Genomic DNA, 18,612 nt, shown 5'->3' with positions numbered 1-18,612 from the left:
TTGCTAAAAAATAAATTTTTATTGTTAATACATTGTATAAAAAATAATAATTTGATATAAAATTTAAGATAACCGTGCGTGACACGGGACTTTAACTAGTTGGTATTATTAGTGAGTGTTAACATTAGGACTTTAGGAGTGCGGAACCCACAATCTAATTTGGCCCTGAATTCGAATTTGAAACAGGCCAAAGTGGATATGATTGAGATATTCTAATTCAATCACCCGTCTTTGGAAAGCTTTGATTTCGATACAAACTCGTTGCTAGGTAGAATGTTCTCGTATGAATATGTCATCAGCCAAAAATTGGAATACATAGTTTTTTATAATATTGAGACGTCGTTTGATTGACATGCGAATTAAATTCCCATAAGAATTACGGAGTAGCATTTTATGAGAAGTTATTTCCCTAAGACATTCTTATGAATTTCATTCATTTGTTAAAGGAAAAAGATATATACAGCGCTAAGGGCTGCATATAAGAAGCTAAAAGTGAAAAGAATTGACAATAAATAAACATTTATTACACCGATTTACTCGTGAATTGTCAATAAATTCTTAACTTAATACTAAAAAAAGAAGTATATTAAGGGCTGCATATAGCATTACCCTTTGTTAAATTGGTAATATGAGAATTTTAAATTCCAGTAAATTTTGATTGACCTGAGACTTAGGTCTTGTTTAATTCAACTTATTTTTACTTATTTCAAAAAAATAAGATCAGATCAGAAAAAATAAGTTCAGATCAGATCATCGTTTTATGTACAATTTTTTATTGCTAAACATCTTTAATTTCGTAATGAAAAAAATTATGAAAATTATATATTAATAAAATACACATTATTACGAATCTAACAAGATCCCGCTTGATATATTTTTCTTTACAAATTATCGTACACTTAAGGTCAAAGTTTGGTCAAATCAGACAATAAGATCAGATCAGATCAGAGCAGACCAAATAAATTCAGATAAATAAAAATAAGGTGAACTAAACATGACCTTGATAAATTACTTTCATAGGAAGTTAAAATTCCCTGGAATTCTCACTCCCACAATTTTTTATTGTGCGTCAATCAAACTAATCCAACTTCTCAATTCCCAGTGATTATCTACTTCCCACATTTTATATTGTCAACCAATCAAGAACCCAGAATACTTGTAAGTTGTAACTCATTTGGTTAGAAACAGAGGAAGCTGGTTTCAAAAAAAAAAAAAAAAAAGAAGAAACAGAGGAAGCTTGGAATATGCAATTATGCTTCAATCAGCTTATTGGAGTTTGTTGCTTGTATGGTGTGTATTCTTTCCCCTCTAGAATTCCAACTTTCCAAAGTCCATATTATTTCATGTTGCAAAAAAAACCTATCAAACAAAGTGCTAATCTGCTATAGAAATCCAAATTATAATTGTAACCACCAATGCTTCTCTTTAGACCTCATTACAACAAACTTGCAGAAGTCAAATTTAGGCAAGCTTCAATTTTTTTGAGATACCCACAAATTCTGTTTGAAACCCAGAATTTATATCACTTCCATGGACTTGCTTATGATCCCCAAATTCCAGTTGGTGATGCGAAATCTAAAGTGGGATACAATGCACACCAACTGTTCGATGAAAGCCCTGAGCGAAATGTTGATATGTACCATCATTTGCTCTTTGAATATTCTCGTAGTAACAAGAACGCGGAAGCTATGAATTTATTCTTGGACATACATAGGTTAGGTTTGGTCGACAATGGATCGAGCCTCTCTTGTGCACTGAAGGTTTCCGGTGTTTCAAACAATAAGATTGTTGGAAAACAGTTGCATTGCCATTGTATTAAATCAGGCTTTGCGGTGGATGTTAGTGTGGGTACTTCTCTAGTTGATATGAATATGAAATTTGATAATGTGAAGGATGCAAAGCGCGTTTTTGATGAAATGGAGGTTAAGAATGTGGTTACATGGACTTCGTTGCTGTCCGGATATGTGCAACAGGGATTAGTAGAAGAAGCATTAGAGGTATTCATTTGTATGGGAACGGAAGGGATTAAGCCTAATCCTTTTACTTATGCAGCTGTATTCGGGGCGTTGTCAGATTATGACATGATTGCCAAAGGAAGTCAAGTTCATGCAGAAGTAATAAAGAATGGTTCTAAATTTTATAATCCAGTGTCCAATTCCTTAATTAACATGTATGCAAAGTCTGGAATGGTGCAAGAGGCTAGAGATATTTTTACAGGCATGGAAAGCAAGGATGTTGTTTCTTGGAATGGTATGATTGCAGGTCTTGTGGCAAATGGGCTTGATAAGGAAGCTCTTGAGCTGTTCCAGAATATGAGGTTTGAAGGCATTCTGCTCACACGGCTTATCTATGCTACCATCATTAAAGCTTGTGCTAGCATAAAGGAATTTTCTCTTGCGAGACAGCTCCAGTGTCAAGTGCTTAAGAGTGGATTTGACTTTGATGTAAATATAAGGACATCTCTTATGGTTGCTTACAGTAAGTGTGGTGACATGGATGGTTCTTTCAAGATGTTTGAGACAATTCGAAAAAGTCAAAATGTGATCTCCTGGACAGCCATGATTAGTGGGTACTTGCAGAATGGTGGAAAGGAAAAGGCAGCTTATATTTTTATAGATATGAACAGGATGGGAATAAGACCAAACGATTTCACTTATTCTGCTATCCTTACTGCTCATCCTTGTGTATCTCCATATCAGGTACATACGCATATAGTCAAAACATGTTATCTGGGCTCTCCAAATGTTGGGACTGCTCTCCTGGATGCTTATATCAAGACTGGAAATGTAAATGAAGGTGCCAAGGTGTTTGAAAACATAATTCAGAAGGATATTGTGGCATGGTCTGCGATGTTAGCAGGGTATGCTCAAGTAGGGAACACAGAGGGGGCTATCAATGTCTACCGCCAGTTATCAAAGGAAGGAATTTGTCCAAATGAGTACACTTTCAGTAGTGTCATCAATTCATGTGCAGCCCCTGAAGCAGCAGTAGAACAGGGCAAACAATTCCATGCTTCCTCTATTAAATTTGCATACAACAACTTTTTGTGTGTTAGTAGTGCTCTTGTTACAATGTACTCAAAGAAGGGTAACGTTGATAGTGCAAACAAGTTATTTAAAAGGCAAGAAGAAAGAGACTTAGTTTCATGGAACTCGATGATTTCTGGATATGCACAACATGGTTATGCGCACAAAGCTCTTGAAGTATTTGAGGAAATGCGAAGAAAAAATATAGAAATGGATGGGATTACATTTATTGGTGTAATTTCTGCCTGTACTCATGTTGGACTATTGGAAGAAGGTCAAAAGTACTTTGACCAAATGGTCAAGGAGCATCATGTTTATCCAACCATGGAACACTATGCTTGTATGGTGGACCTTTATAGTCGAGCTGGGATGCTTGAAAAAGCCATGAACTTCATAAATAAGATGCCATGTCCGGCTGGGGCAACAGTGTGGCGGAGTCTTTTGGGTGCTTGCCATGTTCGGAGAAATGCAGACGTGGGAAAGGTTGCTGCAGAAAACCTCATATCAATTGAACCTAAAGATTCTTCAGCCTATGTTCTATTGTCAAACATATATGCAGCTACTGGAAACTGGAAAGAGAGAGCTGAAGTCAGGAAGTTGATGGATCTCAGAAAAGTGAAAAAGGAAGCAGGTTACAGCTGGATTGAAGTCAAGAACAAGACTTACTCTTTCTTAGCTGGTGATCGTTCTCATCCATTGTCAGACCATATATACGCAAAGCTTGAAGAGTTGTCTACTAGATTGAAGGATGCAGGATATAGTCCAGATACCACATATGTGCTTCATGATGTGGAAGATGAGCACAAGGAAACTATCTTGTCTAAACACAGTGAAAGACTGGCCATAGCTTTTGGACTTATTGCAACTCCACCTGGCACTCCTATCCAAATTGTGAAGAATCTGCGAGTCTGTGGGGATTGCCATGCTGTTATTAAATTAATATCCAAAATTGAGGGACGGGAAATAACTGTTCGGGATTCAAATCGTTTTCATCACTTCAAAGGAGGATTGTGTTCATGTGGTGACTTTTGGTGACATTCAAGTTAGGCCAAAGCATGTAGGATGGAGGCTTTATGCGTTTTCCAGTTGAAGAACGAACTTCCAATAACTCAAGACTTGACTAGTATGAAATTGCATAACCATCACCTTCTCTTACAAATGTGAACTTTTTGCAGAATACTCATTTATTTTAGGGTAAATATGGCTGCCGCTAGACCTCCCTGAACTTTGTATCAAATAGCATATTTTCTGGAAGGTGATAGTTGCTTCGTGTTGTTGGGGCTTAACCTTCAGCCTATGCAAACACAACTCAATCTGTATGATGTCTTCTAAATAGATGTTTGCAAAAATGCTTTGGCTGGCTTGTTATGCTTCTCTATTTCCATGCTGAAAAGGCAGTCAAATTTTACTGAGCTTGTAATCCTGGATGATTGAGGTATTTGCAGGCTGCAGCTCAACTTGTCAATCAAGGTTTGTTACATGTTTTTTTTATGTATAAACCCTCTATTCCGTAAACCCTCAGATATATTTTTATTGATTATTGTCTATCTATAGGTGGAGGAGCAAGGAGAACTTTACATCAGAGTGTAGAAGAGTTTCTTCTTTAGAAGTTCCAGCAAGGCAATTACTTGCAGAATGCCTGCTAAACTGTAAAAATCAATGTTTTGACTAATCGGGAATTCTCTCTCTCACTGATTCCTGAAACAGAAAGTTTGCATGCAAGAATGACCTAGAGATGGTTAAATGCCGCTTTCAGAGCATGACAGCATAGCTAACAAACCTGTTTTCAGAGTACGTATGGGATTAGGAGATGTTTTTAGCATCCTCAGGAGCTTGTCCAGGAAAGACTCTCATGGATATGGATAGGAGCAACTGAACATCAAAGCTCTATATCATCCCATGGAGGGTATAGAGTTCAAGGTTTGCCTACATTACATTTTTAAGAGTGATATACCCATAAAACAATGAATTCTCCTTCAAGTAAATGGTTGATATTTCATGCCTTATCTAGTACTCCCTCCGTTCAAATTAGTAGTCACAAAATATATCTCCTAGCATGCCGCTACATAAAAATTTAATATGGGTATTATATTAGCTATTTATAGCATATCGTGCCATATTGATCATGGGATGTATTCCAGGGGTGTAATTTATTCATAGCAATCCTGTTAGCACAATGGAGGATTTAAGAATTGGATTAGAGACCAGAAATAACTTTAAGTCATATGTATCATTGATTGGCCCGGTTGTTGCTCAAGTAATTGTAAGCAATTTGAATTTGTAGTATTTTTTAACTTCACACAATTATCTAATCGGTAATATTTAAAGATTACATACGTCAAATAATCACTTATGGAATTTATGCTTTGACGTCAATTGGAGATGAATGTTTTGATTAGAAGAAATTTTTTACTGATGATTGGAGCTAAACTTTCTTTAAATCAAATTCATTTGTAGTTTTTTAGCTTTTACCTTTAGCTATAAGATTCAATTATTAAATAGGGATGTGATCAATTATTTAACAAAATGGTATATATCAATTGGCAAGTTCGCAGAGGTCGGGCCTCGGGGATGACAGAATTGTACATGTAAGTCTTTAGGTTTTAGAGAGAGTAGATTTCACCAGAAAATATAGATGACAGTGAGATCTCTCAACCCTTTTCTATGAAAGCATTTGTCTTTCTCGGGACTGTCGGGTGGCCTGCAAGGTCACAGAGATGATCAGGCATACGTATGTCCGCCGTATGCGCTACTGATTGGACTCTTGAGTCCACTACAATGGTGATTGTAAGCAATAGATGCAAACAAGTTTAACCAAGTTTAATGAAACTACTCATATAACTATTGTACTACGTATATTTGTATACCTTCCGTGTCAAAATTCATTGACCTAGTTAAACTAGGCAAGCTGCGTTTGATTGTTTAATAAGGAAATATATATTAGCATATAGTACAAAAAGTTTAATTTATAGATATATTATTACTAATTTAGCAACCGTTCATAAGATAAAACTTCGTGATTCGACAATACGGGCAAAGTTATTATATGAACAGTGTCACGTTGTGTCAGTTGTTCAAAATGTAAGAAACAAAGAAACTACGAGGTATATTGATACCAACAATATTCAGATAAATCAGACTGATGCACTGTTTTGCAAAGACTTTTGAAGGAAAGTGAAAAAAGAAACAAAACTTACAAAGTCTGTAATTAAAGATTGGATGTATCATGTATTACTTACAAAAGATTGTCAAACATCGAGTGCCAAGCAGGCTACTTTTGATACACAAATTAATGAGCAACAACTTAATGCACAATTATAGGGCCTTGTTTCAACCACAGACAAAACAATTTCTTCGGATATCAAATATCAGAGTAATCGAAATACAAGAGGAGAGCGAATTACGCCATAGCTCTTTTACAAGAGGCAGGGAGAGTAATCCTTTGAAAACAATACCAAGAATTAAATTACGAAGTTATGCAACCTCCTCGTGGTGACATGGCAACCTTCCTTCAGAAAAACTAACCTTCCTCTCCAAACTCTTGTGTAAATCTCTCATGAACCTCAAGGTCTGATTTGCTCACAGTTGGCCTCTGCCGGGAGAGTACTTTTTCAAAATCTGTTCTTGTAATCGGTGGCGGAACAATCTGTAACGAGGAATAAAATGCATTAAAACTCACACCAGATAACACATTAGACCTTTGTCTTGTGATTAGCAAAAGCAACTATAACAGCATAAAACCATGTCATGACTTGCAAATTGAGTGAAAATATCTTTAAAATTAAGAAAAGGGAGGGAAAAAAATGGAAGTGCATCCACAGAACAACAGCCAGCAATTTAAAACTTTGAATGAAGTACAAATCAGCTTGAGAAACTAGCATGTTTCTTTCATAGGCAATTGAACTCAAATTTGTTATTTCATGCTCTAGAGCATCACATGCTTTCTAAAAACTTCCAGTACCCAATAGATTTGAGGAGGGATAAACTATCGTTTTAAATTTTCTGTCCGAAAACCTTTATCAACAGAAAAAACGATATTTTTAATACTCCCTCCGCCCGCAATTATCTGCAACATTTACCTAAAATGGGTGCTCTCTATTATCTGCAACAAATTTTTTTCTTTCCTTTTTTGGTAATATTTAACTATTAATTACCCACTTTTTTGGTTAGTGGTCCCCTCCACCACCTATTACCCACTAACTAAAACCCACTCAAAACAAAATTAAGTGGGACCACTCCTTTTCCCTCCATTTTCAACCTTAATTAAACCCACCAAAACTCAATTAAAACTCCCCTAAAAGTTTTGCCTAGGAGTCCGCAAACATGTCCTTTGGTGCAGATAATCCCGGGCGGAGGGAGTATAAAGGATTAGACACCAATTTAGAAGTCTAATTGCTTGAGTATATTTATAACCAATATAGAGTAAGCCTCAATAATCAGCTTCTCCTACAGAGTATAAGCAAGAAATGATGACAGCTTTCTCGATGTTTGAATTCAGCGCATACCTTAGCAGCAAGTCCTTCTGCTGCAAGATCCTGCATAGTAGTTTGGACAGCACCTGGCTGCCTAGGTCCACAGGGCACCCACACATCATCTTTTGTCTTAAAGAAGAACATTGCATCTTGGGTTTTACGAACAGGTTCAAAAAGTACATCCTTGACCTGTGAAAAGGCATTAAATATATTGTACAATAAGACAATATAAAGGAACTAATATTAATATTTCCCAAAAAAGAGGGACACTAAATGCACAAAATTTAAGATATAGAAACCAGTGTTTGTAGAGACTTACACAAACAGCTATATCTGAACCAGAGAAGCCCTCTGTTTTACGAGCTAAGAATTCAAAATCACTCTCAGTCAGGTTGTGAGGGGTATCCCCAAGATGAACCTGAGTTCACAAAAGAAAATAAATTTAATGAGCAGAATTTTTCTTTAGCAAGTAAAGCAGAGCATGTCTCCAAATAAAGAAATGGCTAAGAAACTACAAGGCAGATAGAAGAATAAAAGCATTTAAGAACCTTAAACATATGCTGCCGAGCCTTTTGATCTGGTAGGGGAATATAAATACGCTTGTCAAAACGCCGCCTAATAGCCTGCAGATATCATCCATTTAGAAATATAGGTACAGCAATCCCTCAGTACAAAGTAGAAAGGGATGTGGATGTAGAGGTACCTGATCTAGAGCATACGGTGTGTTTGTTGCAGCAAGAACAAGAACTTTTTCATCGTTGTGTCCAACACCCTAGGGAATGTTGCATCAGAAACTTAAAGTTTAAAATTTCAAAGTTAAGAACAGAAATCAACAATACTTTCAAATCAACAAGCAAAAATAATCAATGGTGTGTTACAAATTTACAATACAAGTCAGGCCTTGATACATGCAGCTCATCCAAATTTAAAGACAGGGAGGGTGAGAATCAAAAGAACAGATGATAGAAGGATTAATTACCAGATACTTTTTCATCACAGTAATTTCACTACACCCTGCCAAGTGAAAGCCTAAATGCTTATTTAATTAACATCAAAATCATCTTTGATTATCCTATCTTCAACAAACAGATCTAAATCTTTGAACTCGATGCTAGTAGAAATTGTAACAATATGGGAGAAACACCTTCCTGATTCCTACACATTACTTCCCATGTTAAACCAAACAAGCACTCAACATGATTTCCTAGTAAGGTTTCCCCTTATTCAATGATCTCTTACAATTCTCTCTCTGATCTTCTATTACTGGATCACTTAGCCAAATTGGGAGTTCAAACTTCAAAGCACACATGGAGGCAATTTACTACTTCCTCCGTTTCAAATTAGATGACATGTTTCTTTTATCACGTTTGCCAACACAAAAATTTAATCAAAAATATTTGCAATTATACTTTTTGTAAAAAAAATACTAAAAATTTAATTTTAATTAAGAACACATTGAAACGAATCTAACAAGATTGAGGCACCACTATGTTTTTTCATATCTATAAACCACAAATGTTAGTCAAAGCAAAGTTTATGAATAGTGTCCTAAGTAAAACATGTCAACTAATTTGGAAAGGAGGAAGTATGTCAGAAATTGACAGAAAGCAAGTAGGTACAGACAATCTAAATAAACATTATAATAAAGGTATGATAAATTTGATAAATATGGTTCAGATTGAGATACATCATTTGCAAATTAATTTCTCATCACTAGAATTTTTCATAGCAAAAAACAACATTGCCCAGAATGACAAAGCAGATGAAAATAAACCAACACAAAGACAAGTCAGTCGTTAAATCTCAGAAGAGTCAGAACAAAATATTTGATTAGCTACTTTTCATGTCATAAGGGAAAATGGTTGGGGAATGGGAAAAGGAGCACATGCCAGCATAGAAAAACAGATTTATCACGAATATAGCAAATCAGCAAAGCTTACAACATGAAAGAATTATCTAAATGTCAAACAAAGTGAACGTAAAGCAAAATAACCTGCATTTGCACAAGGAGTTCTGTCTTGATACGTCTGGAAGCTTCACTTTCATTTCCTTCTCCTCGTTGACCACATAATGAGTCTATTTCATCAACGAAGATAATCGAAGGAGCACTCTCACGGGCCATTTGGAAAAGATTGGAAACTAACTTTTCACTTTCACCCATCCATTTGGATACAAGATCTGAAGATGATACACTAGAAAAAGAAAAGGAAATAAAAAAGGAGTTGAAACTTAATTCAAATTTTTTTCTTGAGTAGAACTAATGTGTGCTAGATTCTAGTTGATACCACATAACAAAACACAGATTGAGTGATGCAGCTGTAGCCAAAAAGCTAACAGACAATTAAAAAAAATGTGGCACAAAGTGACAAGCATTAAGCCAGAGGGAAACATTAATGATGAGAACGAGAAAATAAGAAATAGATCATACGCAATAAATGAGCAGATAAAACTGAGATCCTTCCCGTCTTTTACTTTGTTATCTAGTGAACCAAAGCTACAAGATGCAAGGTACTGCATCTGCTCTTGAATTTCACCTGGAGGGACTATATACAAGCCATTTTAATTATAGAGGGAGAGCCATTCTTAAAAAAACCATACATGTTTTCAATAGGAGGAGCTAGATCTTGAGAATAAGTACACAGAACAACGATGATAACAAGCACCCAGTATTAATCCCAGATAGCAAGGTTGAGGGAACAACTTATCCTAGTAGAGTAGTAGTTAAAGACTACTTAAGAGGGTTATTTCTTATGTGCCTATTTACCGTAGATGAACTAGTACAGTAATTCAGAAGCAAGTCAACACTTGACAAACTATAACTAAATTTAGTATAAACTCTTTATTTTGACCATATTAACAAACACACACAGCCCATTGACCGTCGTTTGTGATATGAACATAAGAAAACTATCAACTTATCATAATTTTTACTTATTGATGCACTTTGACAAATGTGAAAGTCATAACAAGAAAACAAAAGGCTAAACATGCCTGGCTCCACCAAAAGGTAGTCAAGTTTTCCAAAGGACATAAAACAACTAAAAAATACATCTACATCTTAATGAGATAAATCAGAGCACAATATATATACCTATAAAATGTTGAGTCAGCTTCAGTTGCAACAGCCTTGGCCAAGTATGATTTTCCTGTTCCAGGTGGTCCATATAGAAGAAAAGCTCTCCATGGTCGTCTTTTACCTATAAAGGTTAAGACCATGAGCTATTAAAAATTGGTTTGTGAATACTTGCCACACAGCGCGATTGCGCGAATGATAATCTCATAAAATCAGCTGGGAAACACCAAAAATCAACATAAAAAGTACACCTCGGCACTCTTTACGGTGAGCACCAGCTAAAAAGGCAAGCACTCTTTAAGATATGGTCTCATATTCTAAAAAAAGCAAGCACCCTAAATAAATGCTAAAAAGACGAATATTCACACATACTAGTTAATTTAGCAAGTAAAAATCAATCAATAACCATTGACAAGGCACAAGCTAACACCAGAAAACCAACGAAAACTTATTATTACACACATGGCACTTCTAACAGGCTTCCGATCTCCATGAAGAGGTAACAACTTCGAATTTGTATAAACTGAAGAATCAAATATGACTAAAGGACTATTTGGCAAAAGTAATCTTTATTAGTTAAATTAAACAATGAGTGTTCAATGAATTAGCTGTTGGGTTAGTTAAAAAAAATTATATATAATATATTACCAGCTATAGCTACTTCTACCTCCAAATCTACATTTTTCAGTAGCTCCAAAAAAACTACCTCAACAACTAACAGCTAACTTAAGACACTACTTCACTAAACACGAATTTTCACCTTAAGTAGGGTCAAAAGACACAAAACTAAAGAAGCTAGTTGAAAAGCTGTTCAACATGGCCAAAATCCCTAAACTTGAAAGGATGAAAACCTGTGTCCAGTGAACAGCCACCTAAAGTGAAAAAAAGTTTTCTTTGACCAATAAACTACTTCTCGTGAACAAATTCCTTGTCCCATTCTTCTCTAACGATGATAAAATAAACCATACCCATCAAAAAGTCGAACACAAGAAGTGAGCCTCATATAAGGGTTTCCAAGTTTGACTCAAAATTAAAATACGTCAAATAAAGCCTAAAAGTTTGGTCTGATTTAGATAAGGTCTAATTAGTTCGAATGAGGAGTTTTAATGTTAAAAAGGACCAAGGCCTTATAATCCCCAAACCGAAACAACAAAAGGAACTACCAATAGCCAAATATACACCATAATTTGAAATTATTCTCAAGCAACTATCAACAGTTACAATTAAAATCGATCTTGCATTCTCCAAATCATGGAGAAAAATCCCCCACACTGTGACCAGTGATCGTTAGTGAAACCAATTAACACAAATACTACAAGTATAAAAAGATCAAACTCTCATTCATACCACTTAAAACTTCAAATCATACCCAAAATCAGCATATCTCAACAACCCAAGCAACAAAATTATACAACAGCCTCAAATCTTATGAAAAACCCAAAAGAAAAGAAAATTCCAGCCGTCAAATTCTGACTTCCACAGCATCATAATTTATCGAAATTCATCAATCATTGAAATAATAGAGAATCAACACCAAATTATCATACTTTCCGAATCATCAAACACCCAAAATTCAATACCAAAACCAACAATTCTCAAACAATTGCAAAATCAAATTGTGGAGATATAAAATAAAAAGTGCCAAACTAACCGGTGAAAAACTGTGGGAATTTAACAGGCAATATAACAGCCTCCTGCAAAGCTTGCTTAGCACTCTCCAATCCAGCAACATCACTCCACTTTACATTAGGCTTTTCTCTGATGATCGCCGAATTAAGCCCGGAGCGCAACTTAGCCTGCTCAGCATCCTCTCCATCCTTATTCTCCCCGTCCTTGGACTTCGCCTTCGGCCGGGCCGCAACAGCCGCATCGACGCCATTAGAAGCAGGCCCAGCACCTCCTCCTTCGTCGAGAACCGTTCGAATCTCCTCAGCTCGACGGAGATATTCAGTGAATTTTTGAGTAATTGCTTCGCGAATTTTAGGGTTTTTCTCGTACTTCAAGTGAGTCTTAAAATACTCCAATGCATTCATGTAAAGAGGGAAAGCTTTGGCGTAATTTCCAGCATTGTCTTCTTGTACTGCTTGTTTAACGTACTCGATCGCTTGTTCTTTGAAATTGCTGTACATAATTGTCGAATTTGATTAAATTGGATTGGGTAAATTAGGGTTAGTGATGCATAAAGGCGATGATCCGATTCGATTCGATTCGATTGAATTGAATTGATTTTGATTTATGATTGATCGATTGTTCGTATTGTGCAAAGGAAAACCTAGGAGAGAGAAATTGGAGGTTGATGATGAAGGAGAAGATTCAAAAGAAGGTGACGCGTGAGAAAGACGAGGAATTTGCAAAAGGGTGCAACGCGCACCCTTGTGGTGGTAGAATGACAGATTTAGGAAGGTTCTTTCCTTTGATACTTTCATTGGGTTTTTATCTAATTTTTGGATTTTGTACACCTTGGAAAAAATTAGGAGAGTATCATGATTAAGTTAAGTAGCTCAATCATGATTAAGGCATTAAGCTAATTCTTGGATTTCCTACAAGGGGATTGCATTCAGGTTTAGTTTAATTAGGTCATTACAAGTGTTGAGTCATATTGAGTGAATTTAGTCCTCAAGTTGGGTTTGGTTCGAGTTAGGTTAAATTCGTGTGTTGTGTCGGGTGATTATCCTCTCAATCGTGTCAAGTTTGATTCAAGACAACTTCAAATTGGTTTTATTTTGGTTAGGGTTATGTCGTTTCGGGTTTATAGCAAGTTTACGGTGGATAATTCAAGTTTGAGGCATGTTCGGTCGAATAATTATAAGGTTAGATAAAATTCAAATCGAGTCATTATTTTTATTTGGGTCGATTTAAGTTCGGGTTTGATTAACATATATTAAGTCGGGTCAAGTCAAATCAATATCAATACTTAATAACATGTTATTAACTGTTAAGCTTATATAATTGCAAACAACAATTATATGATTGGTTAACATGTTTTAATGGGTTATTTAAACCAAAAACTGAGCTTATATTAATAAAACATTTCTACTAATAATATCAAATAAAATGTTTTTTTTATATATTTAATTTTACCATTGTAATTAAATTAAACTCGAGATTAATTTTAGTTAAGCTTGTTTCATATGTTTTAGGCTAAGTACAAATAGATTGTGTCTATATTGTGATTTCATATATGTTTTGAGTTGAGTTAACAAGAGTGGGATAAAATCAGGCAACAAGTCACCACAAGTTAGTAACAAACTAATAACTTGTGTTGGGAAAATTGGTTTTTTTTTTTATTTTAATCAAATCAGGAGCCAATTTAGGTTCATATCATTGTTGGGTTGGGTCAAATCTATTGCCAGTTAAAATTAGATCAGGTACAAGTTTAAGTTATGGCCATAAAGTACCAAGTCAATTTTGTTTATGGAAATTACGTCAAATTCGATTATTATAGCTAGTATCTCCCATGCATGCATGTTACAAATATATATGTAGGATTTGAGCCATTGCTACTCCATAGTTCAAGCTAGTTTTTTGGGGACAGGTTAGTTTTTGACAATTTAAATTAAGTGTATCGTGTGTGTGTCCAACACATATCGATAACAAAATACACTTGAGACACACAAATTATCAAAATTGGGTGTTTGATTATTTTTGAATTATTAGATAAGCGAATACAGATAAAAATACATGGACTTGTTTTGTACATATAAAACATAGGTAAGAAAATCCCCTTAATTACCAAGGACATGTAGATGATGATTCTCAAACTTGTTACCTCAAAGTTATCATACTCCATCCATTCTAAATTAGTTGACTTGTTTTGACTTTACTTAACCAACATCTCTAACATGTTAAGTCAATCTAACAATGCAAGTCAACACCTAGGAGTAAAGGGGGAGGTAAGAGAATCCCCTATTCTCAAGCAAATGTAGTAGGTAGGACTCAAACATGTGGCCTTAAAGTCACAACTCATAAGGCAAATTTCCCACCAAGTCCACCAATCTTGCTTGGTATTGGCTTCTGATAAAAGTGATGCATTTGTTCGTTGTCATTCAATATAAGAAGAGAACTAATATGTATCGTTAATTGTGTGATCAATGTGCCATACATGGCTAGAGGTGACCAACTATGACCCTGACCCAAAAAAAAGTTGCCCAAAAACCATTCGATTAGTTTAAAAACTCTATTCGGCCCAGAAAAGCCCAAAAAATCCGCTTTAACTCGACAAGCCCATCACATTTTACAGGTTTCGGCATGAAATTTGCTTGAAATTTGATGTTAGCGTCCGAACCTGTCTGAATTTTAAATCACCTCTAGCCATAAGGCTGATTAGGAACTTTGAACCGTTAACCTTCCGTACTTGGTACTCCGTATCTGGCATGAGCTCCAATCGTTCAATTTGGCCCAATGACTCAAACTGCCTAAACCCTTGAGTACCATTTTCCCTCTCTTCCTGTTGAGCAAAAACCCCCAACATTTCCAGCAACAACCAACACTGCAACTTAGCTTCAACCCATCAACAATGGCGTCTAGACGATGTTTCTCCACTCTCACTCGCCATTCTTTCAACCCTCTTTTCTTCTCCAAATCTCCCTCTCTTCACTCCCTCAAATCCCTAACTTCTCACCTTCCTTCTCTTCAACGACTCCCTCATTCTCTCTCTCCTCAATTCAACCCTCATTCATTCCTCCCTCGCAACTTTTCTTCACGCACCCAAAACCCTAAAAATCCTAAAATCATCGAAAATGACGATGATGAAGACGACGACGATGATGAAGAAGAAGATGATGACGAGGAAGAGGAGGATTATTCGAGCGAAGAAGAGGGAGAAAGATCAAATGAGCCATCTAATCTTGCTGATAGATCGTATTTTGTTGAGGATAAACTTGAAGAAGCTGCTCATATTGGGTATAAGGTTGTCGGGCCGCTTCTGCCCACTGATCGGGTTTTTAAGCCCTATGAACCCGCTTTCGCAGTTGTTCAGGTTTGATTTATATTTTGTAAGTTTTGTTTGAAATTTGGTGTGGTTTGATTTTAGGGTTTAATTGGGGTTTTTGATTTGTTTTGTGGTGTAGGTGGGATCACATCAATTTAAGGTGAGTAATGGGGATTGCATCTATGTTGAGAAGCTCAAGTACTGTGAGGTCAATGATAAGGTAATTTGTTTTTCTACTCGATTTTATGGTCATTGATTGATGAGTGTGGTAATAATAGATTATAAATTGGTGTTGCATTTTTGGGTTTCGGTTTCCGGAAAGTTGATTTGGTATGTTATGATGATGAAGAGAAACTCCAGGCGTTGAAATGCACTGAATTTATTGGCTAGACATGGATATTGCCTATCATAGTAGGTGTGCTTGTTTTAAAGACTTGTTTGGATTTTGAATGATTTATGCTGGTTTTTATTTTGATCTGCATGTTGATCTTCACCATTGGCATTTAGAATTGCTCACTAGCTACTCTATACTTCATAACGATCGATTAGTCGAACTTGAAAGTATGCTACATCTTGGGAGTGGAATGACTGCGAAGTAATAGGAGTCAACTATGATTATATAAATTACTCTGCATTTTTAGGTTGGGGTGGGAACTCCATTTACTTCTGAAGTTGTGTCTATCAACCCCTTTGTTTAGAATAAGTTTGGTAACGTCACAAGTAGTTGTTAATAGAGCAGATATCAATATTCCTCCTATTGTGAAGCATTGAATGTTAGTACATGGGAGCTGCTTTTCCAACGGGAATTGTGAGAGTGAGTGAGCAAAAAGAAACTGGAAAAAACAATGGTTGATAGTTCCATATTCTCAACAGAAACAGAAAACCAATACTAGATCAGCTAAGATGGGTTGAGCTAGTATTGGGTTAATGAGTTGATCACGGTCCTTTTGCTCTGAAGAGAATTTTTTTGCTTTATTAGAGTATGAAGGCATAGGGACTTGGAAAGGGTGCTACATCTTATTTACCCTGCATTTGTTGTTTTTGTGGAGGATCTTTAAGCTCCAGCCTTTATCAATTATGATAAAGTCCTTATTTTGCTGCACTTAAAAGAGCAAATATATAATTGTGCTAGCTGAGCAGACCGCCTAATTATGGTTGGTTTGTTACATTGGTGGTGAACTTGACTTGTTAGTACCATAAGCAACCAGTATCTTCCTGACTACCTATTCCTACTATGTCTTGAAAATCCTAGTTTAATGCTTTTTGTTACATCTTGATAGCGCTCTACTAATTGTTGACCCTTACTTTCCAAATCAGCAGTACATAAACTGAAAGCAGGAACTGACAAGTGTATACTTGTCAGCAAGCTTCTTCTAACATTTAAATGATTTTGAATTTTAGAAGTGCCACTGACATGTAATGTCCTCTGAGTTTGAACTTTTAAGACTTATACTTGAAAATGATTTTAGGTTTCTCTCTTTCTTACTTGAATGCACTGATGTTAGTGTCTTGTGCATAACTTTTGTTTCCCTAATTCATCAAGTTGTTCCTCACAGTTACTTTCCTCATATCGTACCAAGAATTCAGGTTGGTTGCTCATCATTTTGGTTTTTTGCAGTTGATTTTAAATAAGGTCTTGATGGCCGGTTCACCAACCCAAACCATGATTGGGAGGCCTATATTGCCAGAGATTGCAGTTCATGCTGTCGTAGAGGAACATGTAAGAAATCTTTGGAACTTAATTTTTATTTATGTTTATCAATGGTTTCTGGGCTATTACCCCTTAATGTTTGATCATCTCTATGTCGTTCGTCTTAGCAAAAGGTGGTTTCTGCTTACAACCTCTGGGCTTAGGGGCTAAGATCTATATAAGAGGCCCTCTAATTCAAAAGAAACTGCATTATGCAGTCAAATTTATCAATAAATTAGGTTGCTGATTACTCAGATCTGTTGAAGTTACTGTTTGTGAAAGAAATGTAGTTGTAAGGCAATTAATTTTTGTCATGAAAGTTGAATTTGAATGAGTTGCAGGTCAGATTTAATTGTGAATTTATGAGTAATTATAAATTAACTTTCTCATTTTCAGGCTTTAGATGCCAAGGTTATCATCTTTAAAAAGAAGCGAAGAAAGAACTACAGGAGGACCAAAGGTCACCGACAGGTAATGCAAAACTGAGATTCATGACATTACTCAACCTCCCTCATGCATGACCCTGTAAACTGACAGGTGCTAATGTGTAAATGGACTTGCAGGAGCTCACTAGGTTGAGAATAACTGATGTAGAAGGAATTGAGAAACCAGAAGCACCACCAGTAGGGAAGACACCAAAAACTGCTGCTAAGAAAGTAGAAAAAGTAGCGGTGGCTGCATAATTGGGGTCTCACATAGTCAACGTGACAACTGGTCAAGCTGATGGTTTGAGGCTCAACTCTTGCAAACTGACACGGGATTCCCATGTCATGTTTTCTGAATCAATGTTACATGAGTCATATAAGCAGAAAGTTTTGATTCTTGACCATATGTTAGCATATATCAAATCTTGTAGGTGTATAATTTGTTCAATTCATAAAACCATCATGTAGTGATGTAGACATGTGCAATTCTTCTACCCTGAATGAAAGGAGCAGGAGTTTTGCTGAAATGACTCAAATGAGTTCAATATTGTAGTCTTTTTGATAAAGTTGTTAGATTTATGAATCATTTGTTTGCCTGTGGCCAGTTGTTCATAGATTAATTTCACTAATGTAAGATTGCCTGTGGCCAGTGGCCAGTTGTTCCGACCTTGTTTGCGAATCATTTTATTTACACAAGTACTAAATAGGCGACTGTTGTTCCAATCTTCTCCTTTTGTTCTTGCAAGATTGTGGGTATGAAATACTCTAATTTTCTGCAAGATTGAGATTATCTTAGTAGTTCATGATTTCACACAATCTCTTTAAACAAAGCTAGGAAAAAGAGTAATGATAAATAATATTATCTATTCCTCTAAATATCAAACTCCTATATCATTACACTATGTTGGAATATGACTCAAGAATCAATTGAGGATGAATTACTTGTGTTGAGCAAAGAAGCATTGGATGGGTCAACTTCAACTGGGCATATCTCTC

At 35.9% G+C, this 18,612-nt stretch overlaps 3 protein-coding genes across 3 annotated transcripts; 2 read left to right on the top strand and 1 right to left on the bottom strand.

The window, feature by feature from the left end:
* The first annotated feature begins 991 nt into the window (after positions 1 to 991).
* Positions 992 to 5,338, top strand: LOC110689620 (pentatricopeptide repeat-containing protein At2g27610-like). The gene is made up of 2 exons (XM_021866387.1): positions 992 to 4,496; positions 4,581 to 5,338. Exon 1 carries the CDS (start codon positions 1,416 to 1,418, stop codon positions 4,059 to 4,061), a length of 2,646 nt encoding a protein of 881 aa, XP_021722079.1. The 5' UTR covers positions 992 to 1,415; the 3' UTR covers positions 4,062 to 4,496; positions 4,581 to 5,338.
* An 863-nt stretch (positions 5,339 to 6,201) lies between these two features.
* On the bottom strand, positions 6,202 to 12,997 carry LOC110689619 (protein SUPPRESSOR OF K(+) TRANSPORT GROWTH DEFECT 1). Its single transcript, XM_021866386.1, has 8 exons — positions 12,223 to 12,997; positions 10,590 to 10,695; positions 9,492 to 9,690; positions 8,202 to 8,270; positions 8,047 to 8,121; positions 7,818 to 7,916; positions 7,532 to 7,687; positions 6,202 to 6,672 (listed from the first exon to the last, which is right to left on the bottom strand). The coding sequence occupies exons 1-8, from the start codon at positions 12,698 to 12,700 to the stop codon at positions 6,547 to 6,549; spliced, it is 1,308 nt and encodes a 435-aa protein (XP_021722078.1). The 5' UTR covers positions 12,701 to 12,997; the 3' UTR covers positions 6,202 to 6,546.
* Positions 12,998 to 14,868: 1,871 nt separating this feature from the next.
* LOC110689618 (50S ribosomal protein L21, mitochondrial-like) lies at positions 14,869 to 18,228 on the top strand. Its single transcript, XM_021866385.1, has 5 exons — positions 14,869 to 15,549; positions 15,641 to 15,721; positions 17,120 to 17,221; positions 17,588 to 17,662; positions 17,755 to 18,228. The coding sequence occupies exons 1-5, from the start codon at positions 15,088 to 15,090 to the stop codon at positions 17,872 to 17,874; spliced, it is 840 nt and encodes a 279-aa protein (XP_021722077.1). The 5' UTR covers positions 14,869 to 15,087; the 3' UTR covers positions 17,875 to 18,228.
* Positions 18,229 to 18,612: the final 384 nt, after the last annotated feature.

The sequence above is a fragment of the Chenopodium quinoa genome, unplaced genomic scaffold, assembly GCF_001683475.1.
Source record: "Chenopodium quinoa cultivar QQ74 unplaced genomic scaffold, ASM168347v1, whole genome shotgun sequence".
In the NCBI taxonomy this organism is placed as follows: domain Eukaryota; kingdom Viridiplantae; phylum Streptophyta; class Magnoliopsida; order Caryophyllales; family Amaranthaceae; genus Chenopodium; species Chenopodium quinoa.
This window is presented reverse-complemented; position numbering and strand designations above follow the sequence as displayed.

Coding starts and splice junctions, on each gene's coding strand:
- LOC110689620 (XM_021866387.1), top strand. CDS start 1,416: ATGCTTCTCTTTAGACCTCATTACAACAAACTTGCAGAAGTCAAATTT.
- LOC110689618 (XM_021866385.1), top strand. CDS start 15,088: ATGGCGTCTAGACGATGTTTCTCCACTCTCACTCGCCATTCTTTCAAC. Junction 17,222..17,587: donor ATGCTGTCGTAGAGGAACAT/GTAAGAAATCTT, acceptor TCTCATTTTCAG/GCTTTAGATGCCAAGGTTAT. Junction 17,663..17,754: donor GGACCAAAGGTCACCGACAG/GTAATGCAAAAC, acceptor ATGGACTTGCAG/GAGCTCACTAGGTTGAGAAT.
- LOC110689619 (XM_021866386.1), bottom strand. CDS start 12,700: ATGTACAGCAATTTCAAAGAACAAGCGATCGAGTACGTTAAACAAGCA. Junction 7,917..8,046: donor CTCGGCAGCATATGTTTAAG/GTTCTTAAATGC, acceptor TTGTGAACTCAG/GTTCATCTTGGGGATACCCC. Junction 6,673..7,531: donor CAGAAGGACTTGCTGCTAAG/GTATGCGCTGAA, acceptor TCCTCGTTACAG/ATTGTTCCGCCACCGATTAC.